This window comes from Gobio gobio (assembly GCF_949357685.1).
Source record: "Gobio gobio genome assembly, chromosome: 12".
Taxonomy (NCBI): Eukaryota; Metazoa; Chordata; class Actinopteri; order Cypriniformes; family Gobionidae; genus Gobio; species Gobio gobio.
This window is the reverse complement of record NC_137105.1, coordinates 4018231-4036172: the sequence shown is the minus strand read 5'-3', so window position 1 is coordinate 4036172 and position 17942 is coordinate 4018231. Positions and strand designations below refer to the sequence as shown.

Below are 17942 nucleotides of genomic sequence, written 5' to 3'. Positions count from 1 at the left end.
GCAAAATATAATTTCTTACTAATTATTTTGAAGTGAAACACGACCCATGAGATTTTGTTGCGTTTGAGAAAATCCATGTGTTGAATCCTTTGCGGGTGTTTAATGAAACCGTACCGCACACGTTCTCCACATGGTGACTTTATCTTTTTGGTTTGTTTATTAATGGTGTGTCGACCACACCAGGATCAACAGTGCATCTAATGGGTCGCCAGTATATGGAATATAATATCGGTGAATCTCCCTTGGATTTCAGGAGAATGGATTTGGCCGAATGGATAGTAGAATGTAATCAAGAAATGATAATCAAAATGTACAAATGAATTGCTTTATACCATTGTTTGAAGTGACGCATGCCATAGTTATATCAGAATAAACAAGCTGAAAACACTTTTTTTCTATAAAAATATGGTTATAAAAATGTTATACTAAAACTAACATTAAAACTAATGAAAAAACCCTTAAGATAAGAAAGAACAAACATCTTAAGCACACAGAATAATGTATTATATATATGTGCGTGTGTATATACGCATGTGTGTATATTATATATATATATATATATATATGTATATGTGTATACACACGTGTGTGTGTTTACAGTATATGTATTTAATGCATGTATGTATATATTTGTGTATATGCGTATGTGTGTATATGCGTGTATGTATATATTCATGTGTGTATATATGTATGTATGCGCGTGCATGTGTGTATGTGTATATGTATGCATGCGTGTATAAATAATTATATATGCGTATGTGTGTATATATGTGAGTGTATATATATGCATGTGTATGTATATGAATTTATGTATGTGTATATGTATGCATGCGTGTATATATTTATGTATGTATGTGTGTGTATGTATGTATGCGTGTACATATTTATGTATGCATGTATGTATATATGTGTGTGTATATATGTGTGTGTATATATAATATTAATTATTTTTAGGTTTACGTGTGTGTATGAACACACACACACACACACACACACACACACACAGGTCAAACACAGTTCAACCTAATTAATTTCAAACGTGAACAATCGAATCATGTTGTTTGTAATTAACGACCTTCCCAACGGTGTGTGTTACATGAAAACTGCCGGAGAAATGAACCAGGCCTTATCTTAACACTATTAACTGTTGCATCACGTGAAAATATCACATTAAGAGCATAAACACTCTCATCCATGCACAGGGTTCTTTATGTTGTGAGTTAGCTCGACTGGCTAAACTGAGCTCAGTATCAACACACAGGATCTTCAAGGACGTCGCTCTATCATCCCTCAATGCGCCTCACAGAAACCGCTGCTTTTGCTCTTTCTGAATGTTACAAAGTTACAGCTGTGGCGGCGGCAATGCGGCCTTTATGACGTCAACAGCGCTGAAGTTTCATGGTCAGCATCCTGATAGAAAGTTACAGTGTGTGATACTCACTGCTACACTCCTCATCTGCGCATCGCTTCAGGTCGGAGAAGCGCCGGTCCGCGCTGCTGCTGGGGAAACACGCGTACAAAACAAGCGTAAAAACATAATAAACATAAGGCTTCCGTGCAGCCATCGCTGTCCAGCTGTTGATCGGAGAGCCGCTGCCGACACGTCAGCAGATCCGAGGCGAGCTCGAGCTGCTTCAGCGAGGAGGAGGAAAGGCTGGAGTCATGTTACACTGCGCCGCTTAAAGAGATAGCAGCACCAAAACAACAAGCCCTGGTCACGTGGGTCTTCATGCGGAGGAGACCTCACTGCCTGGGGACTTTCATTCTGTATTATGCACAATAAAAGCTTTTTTTGTAATATGTATTATTCCATTTAGCATTATTTATCATGTATATTATTTCAAGAGGTATGTGATGATAAATGGTGTGTGGAAAAAGAAAACATCACAAGGGGTTTCTTTAACGACAGCTTCTCTAACAGCTCAGAAATGGATATTCAGATAGATGGATGGATAGATAGATAGATAGATAGATAGATGGATAGATAGATAGATAGATAGATAGATAGATAGATAGATAGATAGATAGATAGATAGATAGATAGATAGATAGATAGATAGATAGATAGATAGATAGATAGATAGATAGATGGATAGATGGATGGATGGATGGATGGATGGAAGGAATGATGGATGGGTGGGTTGGTGTATGGATGGATAGATAGATGGAAGGAATGATAGATAGAGAGATAGATGGATGGATGGATGGATGGATGGATGGATGGATGGAAGGAATGATGGATGGGTGGGTTGGTGTATGGATGGATAGATAGATAGATAGATAGATAGATAGATAGATAGATAGATAGATAGATAGATAGATAGATAGATAGATAGATAGATAGATAGATAGATAGATAGATAGATAGATAGATAGATAGATAGATAGATAGATAGATAGATGTATGGATGGATGATAGATGGAAGGAATGATAGATAGATGGATAGATAGATGGATGGAAGGAATGATGGATGATAGATAGATAGATAGATAGATAGATAGATAGATAGATAGATAGATAGATAGATAGATAGATAGATAGATAGATAGATAGATAGATAGATAGATAGATAGATAGATAGATAGATAGATAGATAGATAGATAGATAGATAGATAGATAGATAGATAGATAGATAGATAGATAGATAGATAGATAGATAGATGGATGGAAGGAATGATGGATGGATGGGTGGGTTGGTGGATGGATGGATGGATGGATGGATGGATGGATGGATGATAGATGGAAGGAATATGATAGATGGAAGGAAGGAATGATGGATGGGTGGGTTGGTGGATGGATGGGTAGATAGATAGATAGATAGATAGATAGATAGATAGATAGATAGATAGATAGATAGATAGATAGATAGATAGATAGATAGATAGATAGATAGATAGGTGGGTGGGTTGGTGTATGGATGGATAGATAGATAGATTTACATTTATCCAAAGCGACTTACAGTGCCTTTATTACAGGGACAATCCCCCTGGAGCAACACTGGTGGTGACCACTGGGATCGAACCAGCAACCTTCTGCATATCAGTTTAACCCACTGGACCAACATCTCACATTATGTTAAGCCCTGGCTTCATCTCTCGTTATTCCACCTGCACGGCGCTATTGGACTGTGTTCCCACTGATTTAAGACTCATTCTCATTATTATCCTGACATGAATTAAAACCCTTTTTTTTTTTTTTTAATTTTGAGAGAGAGTCTGAAAGTAAAACAAAGGAATGCACAGCCAGGGAGAAGAAGAAAAAGATGAAGAAGAAAAAGATGAAGATGGAGAGGAAAAAGATGGAGAAGGGGAAAGAAAAGAAGAAGATTGAGAAGAAAAGGATGAAGACATCGACTAGGACGTCTAAGTACATTTTATAATAAATTGAGATTTTTGTAGATTTGTACCAGACAATATTTGACAACAAGACTCTTTATACTGAGAATCTGCTCATGTTGAGCTTCACTTTGCATTAAAATAATGCAAATGCTGCGTTTCTGAAACCTGTTGCTTTCCAGAACCAAATCCTGGTGTGAAGTTTGATGAATATTTGTAGAAAGAACCTCAGTTAATCATTGTTTTGGCCTTTTAAGAGATTATACTAGTGGGCTTGCACCTATGAAGTTAACATTTTTATCACATAAAATAATACATATACATTTTTATTTATCAATATACCATTAATATACATTTTATATATCAATATTTATAACTTCTATAAGAGTAACATGGTGTTAATTTTAGCAAAGAAAATCGTGTGTAAGTTAAGAGAGTGTGAGATTTAATTTAATAAAAAAAATATTTAAAATGTTTATATAAATCTTTAAGAAGTGGGTCCCTCATTAAAGGTTCATCATATTTGGGGGTCCTTGGCATCATAAAGTTTGAAAACCCCTGACCTAAAGAGAACCTTCGCAGAACGTCCCCTGCAGATTATTTTGCATTATTTATGCATTTATTTGTATAACCTGTTATGCTGAAATGTTTAATTTTTGCAGAGACAGCTCATTAGAACCTGGATTACATCAAAACGCATTATACATTTCAAATAAGTAAAATTGTATACCTAAAAATGTAAGGTCAAGTTTATGATTAGTACAAAAAACACATTTTTAACTCTCTTTCCTGCGCGCCGATGATCTGCACTCGATTTTCTGTTTTCCACAGAAAGCGCGCACTCGCGGAAGTTAAATATTAACGGTCATTTCGTTGTGCTGACTGACTAACATTAGTTTATCGACATTTTTATTTAATAATCACGTATAATTCATATATACGAGAGTAAATAGTGTGATTTCAGTGAGATTTGACACGTCTAATTGAATAGAACATGAAATTAACAGAGAAGTTTTTACTGACCAAAAGGGAAAGCGCGCGTCCTGCTAATTCAGTGGGAAGAAACGACTATAATGTTATTCATTTTTAAAACGTTGTAGGCTCGTTTTTAATGTCAATCGTATTTTTAAAACCCGGTATTGTTTTGAAGGCATTGCTAAAGCTGTTATTGTGGTTCATTGTTACCTTACATATTACAAATCAATTATTTAATCCTCCATATCACGGTTTATGTGCTCGGATCAAGACATGGTTTATAGTATTGATTTGACAACCATTCTTTCGTCGATTGATCAACCCATAGATATCCATAATAAAGGCTTTTATATAGATATCTATGGATCAAGCTGCTAGACGTCTGTTATTGTCCGCCCGTGCGGCAGGAGGCGCTGTCAGCCAGCCGGTCACGCGCACCGCTTGTTTTGATGAGGAACAGTTTCACATGTCCACACATGTTGAGACCAAAGCGTGTATAGAGAAGGATATTTTTTTCATACGGTCTTCATAATACTCTCAAGAGGAGAGCAAGTAAGTTATGGATGATATAGAGGATGAACTCAATATTGCACATGATTTTCCAGAGGATGATACGACAAATCGGGAACAGATTAAAAAGCCCACCATCCACGTTTATAAGGACGACAAAGGTGCTGTTCTGCTGTTATCTCAGCATATTGACTTGTTGTTTATGTGGTCAAAGCAACTAAAACCAACTAATGTTTTCATGTTCAGGTGTACGGACAACTACCAGCTTCCTGAAGTCGAACAGAAGGTGTTTAAAGCGGATCAGAGATGCGATGCTGCTTCATAAATGGCAGGAGGCTGCGTTTTATTACAACTCCTACATCCAGACACTGGAGGCCATGGATGCATATACAGTCAATACAACGGCTTCTGAGGTAAAACAGCCTTATAAACTCTGTCAAATCAAATTAACTGTGTCAAAATGTTCACCTGAGATTTGGTGCCAAATCACTGGGGGGTAAACATGACTTTAGAAAGATGGCAGCATCATTATTTTATTATTACACAGAGATTGGTAGGTATATTAGTTAAATCTGTTTACTTTTGCAATCTTTGTTGCTTTATATGTGAACGGTGACCGTTCAAAAATGGGGAAAAGGCACTTTTTTGCCCCAAGTTTGCATGCCTGAGACATTTTAAAGCTACACTGTGTGATATTTTCCCCCATCTAGTGGTGAAAAGGTATATGACCATCCAGTGAATTTTAGTTTCTGTTCCTCTCAATTCCGATTTCGTTTTAACTCCTACGGTGGCCGATTTAGACCAAGATTAACATGAATTCCAGCTCGACCTCGTCCACATTCGACACGGTGCCTGTGGGATATTCTGTGCGCAGTGGGACCGTTGGAACTCAACTGGCCTAATTATTCGGCTAGAAAGAACTGCAGCTAATCCAGAGTGAACTTTGATGATAGTAATGTTTATTCAGTCATCCAATTGCAAGGCATAAACAGGTTTGCGTGGATATGTACATAAATGTGGTTTCTGTGAGAGAACAAATAAGGATGGTAAATATACATACACAGTTAAGAACTGTATAACTACCGGTATACTTATAAGTTACATTTGTATAATGTAACCGTAAACCAGAGCTTATTGTACCATTTATAGGCGCTAAATGCAGCTGCATTAAAAGGAGCGGAGCTGCCGCTGCTGCTGCTAACAAGCGGTGTCCGGTTACAAAAGTGTGTGCGCCGCTTTAACGTTAGCACTGCAGTCAGTGCGCTCTGTATAACAATTGTTAATATGCCGATCAGACCTGATACATATTTCCATCAACATACATTACAATCAAATATTTTCTATAAACGAATAAACATTGTTGATAACAAAATAGGTGAGCATTATGCTATTGTATGTTGACACAAAAATACTTCTGAGGTGACATCAACTGAATTACGTGATGACACACTCTGAAACACATCTACAATGACAATAACTATTATTACTTACGGAGTTATTAACGCACAGAAATACCACACAAGGAAAAACAGACTTTTGAGGAATAAACAAGCCAGGAAAACTCCATATAACTCTGTTACTGGAGCTGCTGAGATGAAAACTCTCTGCACATGCACCAGACAAGTCTGAACAAGTTGACGCGCATATGCGCGAGGCAGAGAATTTTGTACAGTGCCATCAAGTGTTAAAACCGGTTAAAACGCCAAAGGCGAAGCTTGAATTTACGGGTATGTCCCTCTTTGGCTAATGTACTTTCAAGATGGAGGGGCAACATGGCGACCACCGTTAGATCCCATTACCTTATGTATTTTCAATGGCATATTATAAACTTACGAGAATACTTTATTACTTGAAAGAAGTAAATATACATTAATGAGCACATATATTTTTGAAAGAACTAAGTGTTTTTAGCTTAGAATAGACTAAAAAAGTTACACAGTGTAGCTTTAAAGATATTTTAAAGGTGCAGTGTGTGAATTTTAGTGGCATCTAGTGGTGAGGTTGTGAATTGCAATTGCCCACCCCTCCCTTTCGAAGCGCACAGAGAAGCTACAGTGGCCGACACAGGACAAATATGTCGTAATCTGAGAAAGCAGAGAGTAGAGAAGTTTGTCCGTTCAGGGCCACTGTAGAAACATGGCGCAAAATGGCGATTTCACTGTAAGGGGTCCCGCGGTGTGTGCAGATCGAAGTGGCTCATTCTAACGTAATAAAAACATAACGGTACATTAAAGCTACACTGTGTTATATATTCCCCCATCTAGTGGTGAAAAGGTATATGACCATCCAGTGAATATTAGTTTCTGTTCTTCTCAATTCCGATTTCGTTTGAACTCCTACGGTGGCCGATTTAGTCCAAGATTAACATGGCTTCCAGCTCGACCTCGTCCACATTCGACACGGTGCCATCAAGTGTTAAAACGCAAAAGGCGAAGCTTGAATTTACGGGTATGTCCCTCTTTGGCTAATGTACTTTTAAGATGGAGGGCCAACATGGCGACCCGCATTCGAACCCTCACCCGTATGTATTTTCAATGGCATATTATAAACTTACGAGAATACTTTATTACTTGAAAGAAGTAAATATACATTAATGAGCACATATATTTTTGAAAGAACTAAGTGTTTTTAGCTAAGAATAAACAAAAAAAGTTACACAGTGTAGCTTTAAGTAAGGTCTCTATGCACCACTGAAAACATGGTTATGTATATTATAGGGGTGTAACGGTACACAAAACTGACGGTTCGGTACGAGTTCGGTACAGCAGTTTTACAAAATTGCTTTTTATTTATTTTTATTAAACAGTGGTTTACTAAAGAAGAAAAAAAGTGTCTGTCCTTAAATTAATTCAATTATAACTAAAAGTTTATTGAAGATATTGCTGTAAACTATAGGGAGCCCTTACTCACACATTAATATTAAAGTTTAACAACAGAGCCCAAACTATTAGCCTAAATTCAGTTGCTATTTATGTTTAGGTCTAATAATCAACACTCAAATAACACACAAACATGTAAACTTCACATAAGGCAGTTTTTGCAATACCTTCTAAATCTAATTATAAAATACAGTGTTTCCCCTAGATTTTTTCCAGCAGCGGTGCGGTTACGTGCCGGAGGTTGTTACCAAGCCGCGTGTCGGGGGGTCTGGGGGCATGCACCTCCGGAATAAAAAAAAAAAAAAACTTAAACCATGACTTCTGGCAAGTTTTGTGGATAGAAATAGAGATTTTGAACATTAAAATCCAAATTAAGCTTTTCATTAGTTTAAAAGGTGACTAGCTTATAGCCTATTTTACTTCAATAACCCGCAGGGACGTGCAAAAAATTCCTAAGGGGCAAGGGCTCAAATGTAAGAAAGGGGCAATATGGAAAAAAAAAAAAAAAAAAAGTGTGGTTTGGATGTGACAATAGTTTGGATACTATTTTATGTTTTTGCAAAAAGTCTCATTCTTATCAAGCCTGCATTTATTTAATCAAAAATACAGAAGAAAAAAAAAAACAGTAGCCTAATATTGTGAAATATTATTACATTGTTTTTTTTTTTTTTTTTACCTTTTTATTAACCCTTTAAGACCTAAGGGTATTTTTACAATTAATTTTCCGCCTGGTGTTATTTACTAAAAAAGCTTGTAAAACATCAACCCTGTTGTGCACAGACAATTGACATTTTCAAGACAAGTTGCACTGTCAGTATATTTGTGTTGCATTGATGTCACCTGAATGTAAAATAAGTTATGGGACCATAAAGACAAATGAAAACATAAAACGGAAATTGAATCACTCAAATATTTATTGAAAACACACAAATAAATAAAAGCTAAGCATATTTCCTCTGGAAAACAGTTTGTTCAAGTCTTTGGAGTCCTGGAACTCAGGAATAAACATGATAACTTATACAGAACCAAAACTATTTACATTTTTCCAAAAAAAGTCCAGGCGCTTTTGGCCTCTTTGGATTTTGGATATTTACTGGTGCCAAGCCTCAAAACAGTTCCTATCAGGAACTTCTCCTCAAACTTTTTCCTCAAACTTTCTCCACAAAACTGCAGCGCGTCTCTCTCTCTCTCTCTCTCTCTCTCTCTCTCTCTCTATCCTCAACACTAGCCGTGCGTCTCTCTCCACAATAACAGAGCTGTGGTTCATGCGTAATGACGCACACCAACGTGGATGACGGATCAGCCTGTCATTGTTCAAACCCTCATCCAAAATGGCAGCTAGCATCGCGCTAGCGGCAAAAATGACGGAAAATTTATAAATTATGGACATCAAGTGGATATATCTTGGATGTAAGCGTTTTGATTTATTGCTGAACAACTCCAAAAAGATGCACATGTTCCAGGCTGGATAGAAAACCTTCTGTAAAGGCTACAAAGACACCAAAGACACCACCTGTGATGGCTAGCTCGTTAGCTTTCTGCTGGAAAAAACGGTAAGAAAATCGATAAAAGTTTCATGAAATAATATAGATATTTATCGGAGGTGCCGTGTGACGTCGTGGGCGATGCCGTCGGGCTCTGAGGGTTAATATATATATATATATAATGATTAATAAAAAGGTAAAAAAAAATAAAAGAGAATTTTAAGAGCATCACATATCATACAAGAGCTGCTAGTAATTTTCTCTTTGCCTTTTGTTGTTTGATTCACATTAATGGCTCAATCGTCATCAGGTTTATTAGATGCTGCCCCTTTAAGACGCTGATCTAATATCAATCTCCCATTAATTTCTCCCAACTATTTACGCCCATTTAAGCTAAACTGTGTTTGAGTGAATACTCTACAAGCCTGTCATTTTTAGATATAGGCTATTTTGTTGTGTATTTGATGGTTTAGTCGCGCACACGAATCATGTGCAAGTCGGTCCGTTTCGCCGCGTGCGTACACATACACACACACACACCCGTCTTGAACTTGGAGACAGCGTCTATTGCGCGGATTATTGTGCTTTTCATTTAATCAAACACGTTCTGCAATTTAGCCAAATTGAAGAGTGCATTTGACAACAATCACAGATTGTGCTGAATCTGACGTTAAATGCATGTTTGGGGAGAAATGACAGCGCGCGCTGTGAATACATTGTAGGGGAAACACTGAAATAGTTTTTTCTTCAATTCGTTGTTGAAATATAATCATTTATACACAGTATACACATTTTCATGGTTTATTTAAACATACATGAAATAATCAAGATATCACTACAGGTTAAGTAGAATATAATGAATATACAGGCTAATATAATGAATATATAGGCTAAAATAGGTCATATATTTAGTGAGAGTTGATTTCTTTAGTGAATAAAATTCTGTGGACACTGAATGACTGCCTGAGGTAAATGTGATGCTTTATGACATTGTTTAGTTTATAAGGTGTTATATTGACGTCTTTCCGCCGTTGAAACACTGATTGAGCGATTACACCACATATGATACGTGACAGTAAGTTGTAATGTATCCTCAACATACCTTCAGATGTTCATTCATGTTTATTCTTTAGGAAGAGATGATCGATCGCACGGCCGGTTGAACTGTTATCAGTGACGCTACATTAAAGAGCGTCAAAACGGCATTAATCCTTTGAATTTCCTGATAAAATGGACTGAATACTTCATATGTTCGTGTGGGAACTCGGATTGAAGTTTGTTCTTAAAACAAGCCGTTAAAGATTGCACTCGGAAACTGTTCGGTACACACGCGCACCGCACCGAAAGCCCCGTACCGAAGCGGTTCAGTACGAATACGTGTACCGTTACACCCGTAGTATATTATATTGCATAGGGTTGGGCGATGTCTCCTAAATTGGCAGTTGACGATGTTTACAGTAAAACATCGTGATGGACGATGATATCGTCGTTTTTTTATTAATACAAATATATAATTTACTATATCTGTATTTTACTATCTCTTTACATAAATACTATTTTCTACTTAAAAACTATATAATTTTGTTATTTTACTAACCCGAATAATGACTCATCCGTGCTAGGTTGCACGTGAGGGAAAAACAGTGGCTTCCTTTCACTTAAGAAGAGTTGTGCACATTTTATTTTAATATATCTCTTTACATAAATACTATTTTCTACTTCAAAACTATAATTTCGTTACTAACCCAGTGTTTTGTATGTCAATGCTGTTTTATGTGAATAATACCACAGGAGCGAAGCACAAAGCTTTGTTTACAAAGGAAATACATTAGCAGCCATGAATGGATTCATGCCGAATGAGTAGGGTTGGGTACCGAAATCCGGTTCCAATATGGCACCGGTACTTATATAACCGGTATGTACCGGACCGAATCAGAACGCAGATTTCGGTTCCTCATTTCGGTGCCAAAATTCAAACGTGCTTTCGCGCTTTGGCTGAGCACCGAGCCAGAGACAGACGCTCAGCGCTGGTCACATCACAACTCATGACAACTATTCAGTGTTTTCAACCACATCTCATGACAACTATTCAGTGTTTTCAACCACATCTCATGACAACTATTCAGTGTTTTCAACCACATCTCATGACAACTATTCAGTGTTTTCAACCACATCTCATGACAACTATTCAGTGTTGTCAACCACATCTCATGACAACTATTCAGTGTTTTCAACCACATCTCATGACAACTATTCAGTGTTTTCAACCACATCATGTTTATTTCAGGTTTCAGACATTTAAATGCTCATAAGTAGGCTACTAGCAAAAAACACACCCTGATGTCTATGAAAGCGGCAATGACAATCCTTTCAGACGATTATAATTTGACTAACGTTACATGTTTTATTCACATCAGATACATGCACATTATAAAGTAACTATATAGTTTACTCTATTCTTCTTCCAGTTCACTGGTCACTTACTTTCATGTATTTCGTGAGACGAGAATGAACTCAAGTGTTGAAAATCCGACAGATCCGATTCTGAGGCGCAAACTAACATGGCGCCGCCCATTGCGCTTTATAGATCAACTAACACACATTCACTCACACATTTGAACATCAGATAGTTCGTGACACAGTTAAGAAGTTTGTGAATATTTTGAATAAAAAGAAAAAACGAAATAAACCCGATACAGCTGAGCTGTCAGCGCTATTGCGGCTGCTGTGTCATCATGTGAGAAACATGACGCGTCGCCATGGAAACATTAAGGCGATGCGTTCTAAAATATTTAGACAGAGAATATGATCATATTTCAAAAAAGAGCTGAAGCTCGAAGCTGGTTAGTAGCAGAGCAAGAATACAGACGACTGCTGTTATTACTGTAACTGTTATTTAGAGTTATATTAGGCTTGTTGTAGTTGGGTTAGGTGGCTTAGGTTTTACTGTGAATTTGTAAATAAGTCAATTATAATTTGTAAATAAGTAAATTGTGTTTTGTATTTATTTATATTCATACATTTAAGTATACATTAAACTTTTAATAAATGGTTCAATTTAAATAAAAAATAAATAAATAAAAAGCCATTTAATGTCATCCACCTCGTTTTGTGGCCTTTTAAAAAAAAAAAAGTATCGGTTCAGGCACCGTTTAGGCACCGGAACCGTTTTAAAAGTATCGGTTTGGCACTGGAATCGAAAAAAACCCAAACGATACCCAACCCTACGAATGAGAGAGATAGGCTGAGCCCAATTTAAGATTTGTCAGCTTTTTTATTCTGTTTTGCGATTTCCGTGAATTTTAACAATAGGCGTAACGTTAGTCCATTTTATCCCACATGGACATACATCTCGTTTCTTTTCTCAAATCTTCACTCGCGTCGCACCCATTTTCGCAGGGAATTATAAACGTTTCTTCCTTTCGTTTGTTTAATTAAGTCTATTATACCCATTCACGTCCTTTACTGTGGGAAAGTAGAAAAACACTGTAGGACGAATACCTTTTTACTTAATTTTATTTAACACAGTTTGTGCTTATTAGACTTGGTAAGGCGCATCAAGTTTATTCGAATAGCGCATTTCACACACACACACACACACACACACACACACCAGGGTTTCCGCTGGGCCTTAAAAAGTCTTAAATTCGTGGAATTATTCTGTTCTAGGTCTTAAATAGTTTTAAACAGGTCTTAATTTTCCTGTGTCCATGTAACCCTGCCTCTAATGCTCATTGAAACGCTCTAGAATGTTATCTTTGTTTTTTAATTCCGTGGTGTTGTAGTTCTTTCTTTCGCTAGTCCAAATATAATTCGCTCTATTACGACTACAAATGAGACCAAGATGTAACTTATATTGCAGCCAATCAGCTTTCGTGTTATTGGCGCGAGTCTCTTTCGGATTGTACCACAGACACATCAAATGGATTTTATTCTTCAGCTTTATTCTTCGCGATTACTAAATACAATGAAAAATCAACAATGCATTTTTTGAGGTCCTGCATAATTTGTAATTTTCACCGCAAAATAATGGCAAGAAACCAAAATAAACAAGATTTATTCATTTGGTTTTGTTCTATTGTCATGTGTGACTATTGTGCATCTAATATAATACATAATATAGAAAATGTGGTATCCTAATTATGCAAATTTCTGGAAATTACCACCACAAATTCAGTAATTTTCATCTCAAAAATCACAAAAACAGCGAAATCCTGGTGGGATTGAGCTATGGGGAAGTGCAAGTTTATCGATTTGTTCAATTTGAATAAATTAATTTACTTTGCAAGTAATTTCGTGACTGGATTTACTTTAAATAGGTCTTAAATTTAATTCACAATGGTCTTAAAAAGTTTTAAATTTGACTTGGTGAAACCTGCAGAAACCCTGACACACACACACACACACACACACAGGACATTTTACTTTCGTTTTCTCTGGCAGTGAATAATCAAACATTGCTTAAATGTCTTGACCCTGTGAAAGATGAAAATTCGCTCTTCAGAACTTTTACAACCAGTGTTGCTTTGCAACATCAGGAGAAAATATGAAGATGAAGATATTTGAGAAGGTGTCTATCCAGCTAGTGTTTCATCTCGCGCAGAGCGGCATGTGACACATCTTTGAGGGGAAATAAATTATTATTTTTTTTTACTAATATTTAATTTTCTTATATTCTTTAGGTTACCATTATTTACTGATAATTGTTTAAATGTTTTACAGGCTGTGGTGTGTTGTTTCACTGACGGCTTATGAAATGGATGTTTGAGCCTCGTTTATTATTTCAAAATGTAGGCGATATCTGGCATAGACTACAGTATTTAAAATAGCATGTATGCATTAGTTATATTCTCAATTTAATTTACAGAGCAATCCCTGCAAAGTGTTTAGTTTAACTATAGAAGAGGATTAGTGTGTGTCGCACTCACAACAAGACTTGCAATGGGGGTCGTGGCATCATGATATCGTCCATCGGCACAACCCTAATATTGCATTTCTGTCAATAGATCCTCATAAATACTACACTGAACCTTTAATATCCTCTTAAATTTTGGCTCTTAATAAACTTTTCTTTTAGTATCTTCATTTTAAAGGCCCTAAATTACTAAGAGTAAATTATTCAATTGTATAAATTTTTAGTGGTTAAAAACCAAATCTGATCAAATTTGGGGCAAAAAAACAAGAACAAGATGTGCTTTCCCCCATTTTTGAACAGTCACCATTGGCATTTAATGCAACAAAGATTGCAAAAGTAAACAGATTTAACCAATAGATCAACAATCTCTGTGTAAAAAAATAAAATAATGATGCTGCTATCTCTTTCTAAAATCATTTTTACCCCCCTTCCCTTGCAAAATAGTGGATTATCAGTAAATATACAGCCATTACATTTAACTTTCATCACGATTTATGTCTGTCTTCAGAAAAAAATATTAACAAAATCAAAGATTCCGAAATTTGATTGATTTGACATTGAATGACCCCATACTATGTGCTTGCAAAGTCAAGAGAAGTGGGTTGGTATCTGTTTTTGTTTGATATTAGTTATTAAAGGCCTGGATAATGATTAACATTGCTTCTGTAAAGGAGTTGGATGCTGCTTTTTCAGGCCATGCATTCATTTTTATTATCAAAAAACCATGAAATCTTGTTTATTTGTTTGTATTTTCCTGTTGGATCCTCCTATTGGTTGTGTGTGTTTGCTACTGTACGGATGAAGTGTTGCTGACTGCATATTTGTGTCCATCAGATCACGTGGAGATTAGGCACAGAAATTCTGCGTCATCTCCCTAACGCCAGCGCTGAAGATTTTAACGCTGTATATGAACAGCTGAAAAACAATGGAGTCAAAAACTTCTCGATGGTATGCAGAAGCCCAAACCTCCCTTTTACAACATTTCATCCAAGGCGTGTGTTTTTATCAGTATGTCATGTGATTGTTGTAGATCTGTTTGGAGCATTGCTTTCATCTCATGCTGAACGGGGAGATGGAAGAAGCCAAGCGGCAGCTGTCCGTCGGAGAGAGCTGGAGACATGGAAACTTCTCCATTGCTCAGGGCGACACCAAGAGAATCATCCATGCCTACAGCGGTTTCCTAGATTACTTGATCTGGTTAAAGAAGAAGTCCTCTGTAGCTGAAAATGGTAGGAAGATATTTGATCTAAGTTATGTGGAACAGTAAACCGACAATAAAAATGGTTCTGACTTACTGGGTCAGTGTGTTGTGACTGGTCAAGCGCTTCGAGCTAATTCGTAACGTGCCAAGTTGCTTCTTCTGCAGACTTTACTCTCGCGTGTCACGTGACCAGACTGTAATCGCAGCCTTTGCAGTTAGGAAATCGTGTTTTATCATATCGCGATATTATCGCAAATGCAACTAATCGTTCAGCCCTAGTAGAAACACTACATGGTATTGTGGCAGAAATAATTGAAAACAGTTGTGCATTTCAAACCTTTTGTAACTTTTGTCACGGCCATTTCGTTCTCGACCGTTACATAAAGAGGATCACACATGCAAACGAATAGTTTGACTTACCAGTCCCTCCAGAAAAACGCGATTATGCGATCGCGTGATTTAACGCATAATCAGCCAAAGTCCGCATATTCATGCGGGGGCCGCATTTTTTCAAATACGCCGCACTTTCGCCGCATAAATTGCCTATTTCCACGTGCAAAATATGCGGGGCTATCATGATTTCATAATCCCCGCATTTTCGTTGCAAAAAAAGTCATATATATTAGCAGAAAGTTTAAAAATGTTCGTTTACTTCACACAAGAGCCGCCATTTCCGCCTATTGCCATGGGAACGTTTTGAAGTGACGTGATTACCCGACGCGAACGTCATCGAAAAGCTTCAAACCCCGTGGAGAAACCATAGATACCGGTGAAACCATGATGAAGCACAAACTCCCATTGGCCAACAAAAATAACAGCAAAAGAGCAAAGCAGTTTCCCTGTGTGCTGACTGATTTCAAAACACAGCATATGAAGCTTTGAAGCGTTATGAATCAATGAGTCGATTCAGCGGTTTGAAGCGTTATGAATCAATGAGTCGATTCAGCGGTTTGAAGCGTTATGAATCAATGAGTCGATTCAGCGGTCTGAAGCGTTATGAATCAATGAGTCGATTCAGCGGTTTGAAGCGTTATGAATCAATGAGTCGATTCAGCGGTTTGAAGCGTTATGAATCAATGAGTCGATTCAGCGGTTTGAAGCGTTATGAATCAATGAGTCGATTCAGCGGTCTGAAGCGTTATGAATCAATGAGTCGATTCAGCGGGTTGGATCGCCAAAGTCACGTATTTCAGCAGTTTGACACGCGATCCGAATCATGAATCGACTCGATGATTCATAGCATCATGATGCTGTGTTTTGAAATCACTATATAAGTCGTTATTTAGTTTTTTTTGCACACAATAACTATTATCGTCGCTTCATAAAGTTATTGTAGAACCACTGTAGTGAGATGGACTTTGTAACGACGTCTTTAGTAGGCTACCTTTTATGGGTCTTGAGAGTACATTGTGCCAATGGAGGCCTTTCTGAGCCATCGGAATTCAACTAAAATATCTTAATTTGTGTCCAACAACATAAAGGGAAGTCATTAATGACAGAATTTTCATTTTTAGGTGAACTAACCCTTTAAGAGATTGCACTTTGTGCATTGGAAGCACTCAAATGTCTGTTTTGTATAGCGACATCTGTAAAACAGGAAGTTATTTATGAATTTTTTCAGAAGTTGTAGCATATTCCTTTTGTGAAGCTACAGAACTTGATTGACTAAATGTTTTGTAAATTTGAGCCATTATTAAGGTCTTCAATAAAACAAGATGAGAACTTAAATATTCCAGCACTTTCTGTGATGTAGTGCTTTTTTTCTCTTTTTCATCAAACCGCAGTTTTTGCAAGTTCCCGCAATTTTATCGCATAAAATTGCATAAATATCCCGAATTTTTCATCGCATTTTTTAAGAAAACGTGCCACATAATCAAGGATTTTTGCCCGCAACAATCACAAAAAAAAGCCGCATTTTTCTGGAAGGACTGACTTACAAGATTATTTATTAAACACAAATAGTGATCCATTACAGAAATATAACAAAGTCTAGGGATTTAAACAATACAGGAAAAAATAATAATCCAATTGGTGAGGAATGTTGAGAAATGATAACTAAAACAGAAAGCAACAAAGTGGAGCAAAATGACTTCTCTGGAGATGTTCCCCCAGAGGAAGTACTGATGAGCAGGTGGAAACAGCTTTTATACCCTCCGCCCATAAATTAATCAATTAGGCATGATTGTCTGCAGCCAATCACACCGTCAGAAAGCAATAGGAGACAGGGTCGTAACACTTTACAAATGTCTTTAATGTCGCTTTTGATCAATTGAATGCGCTCTTGTCCATGTTTCTGGTGTCAGATGAGGTGAGCAGTAACCATGAGATGCACAGCTACTTCAGACAAGCTTCTGTGACCCTGAAGGATATCCTCTCTCAGCCTGGAGTCTGGGACCCTTTTGTGTTGAGCTACATTAATGTGAGACACCATCTGACCTTGTGCAATTTGACGATTGTCTTTGTTAAAATGGTTCGTTTACACCAAAATGACAATTCTGTCGTCATCTACTCACACTTGTGGTGATCAAAACACAAGCAGATAAGGTCAAAATCCACCAAAAATATGTGTGTATTTCAAGTCTTCTGAGGTCATTTTCCCCCGGTTTCACAGACAATGCTTAAGCTAATCCTAGACTAAAAT

At 37.0% G+C, this 17942-nt stretch overlaps 2 protein-coding genes across 7 annotated transcripts in view; one reads left to right on the top strand and one right to left on the bottom strand.

The window, feature by feature from the left end:
• Positions 1-1695, bottom strand: part of mia3 (MIA SH3 domain ER export factor 3) — a 48655-nt gene extending 46960 nt beyond the window's left edge. For all 6 annotated transcript variants that reach the window (XR_013817690.1, XR_013817691.1, XM_079831916.1 and 3 more), the window contains exon 1: positions 1442-1695. Coding sequence is in view for 4 of the 6 variants with exons in the window: in XM_079831916.1 (XP_079688042.1) it covers positions 1442-1565 (124 nt within the window). In the remaining 2 variants the exon portion in view is untranslated. The remainder of the gene's footprint in view (positions 1-1441) is intronic.
• A 3029-nt stretch (positions 1696-4724) lies between these two features.
• LOC307135465 (TATA box-binding protein-associated factor RNA polymerase I subunit A-like) overlaps positions 4725-17942 on the top strand; it is a 21306-nt gene continuing 8088 nt past the window's right edge. The window contains exons 1-5 of the mRNA XM_079831944.1: positions 4725-4983; positions 5069-5235; positions 14935-15048; positions 15131-15329; positions 17605-17720. Of these exons, the coding sequence (XP_079688070.1) occupies positions 4872-4983; positions 5069-5235; positions 14935-15048; positions 15131-15329; positions 17605-17720 (708 nt within the window). The 5' untranslated portion in view covers positions 4725-4871. The remainder of the gene's footprint in view (positions 4984-5068; positions 5236-14934; positions 15049-15130; positions 15330-17604; positions 17721-17942) is intronic.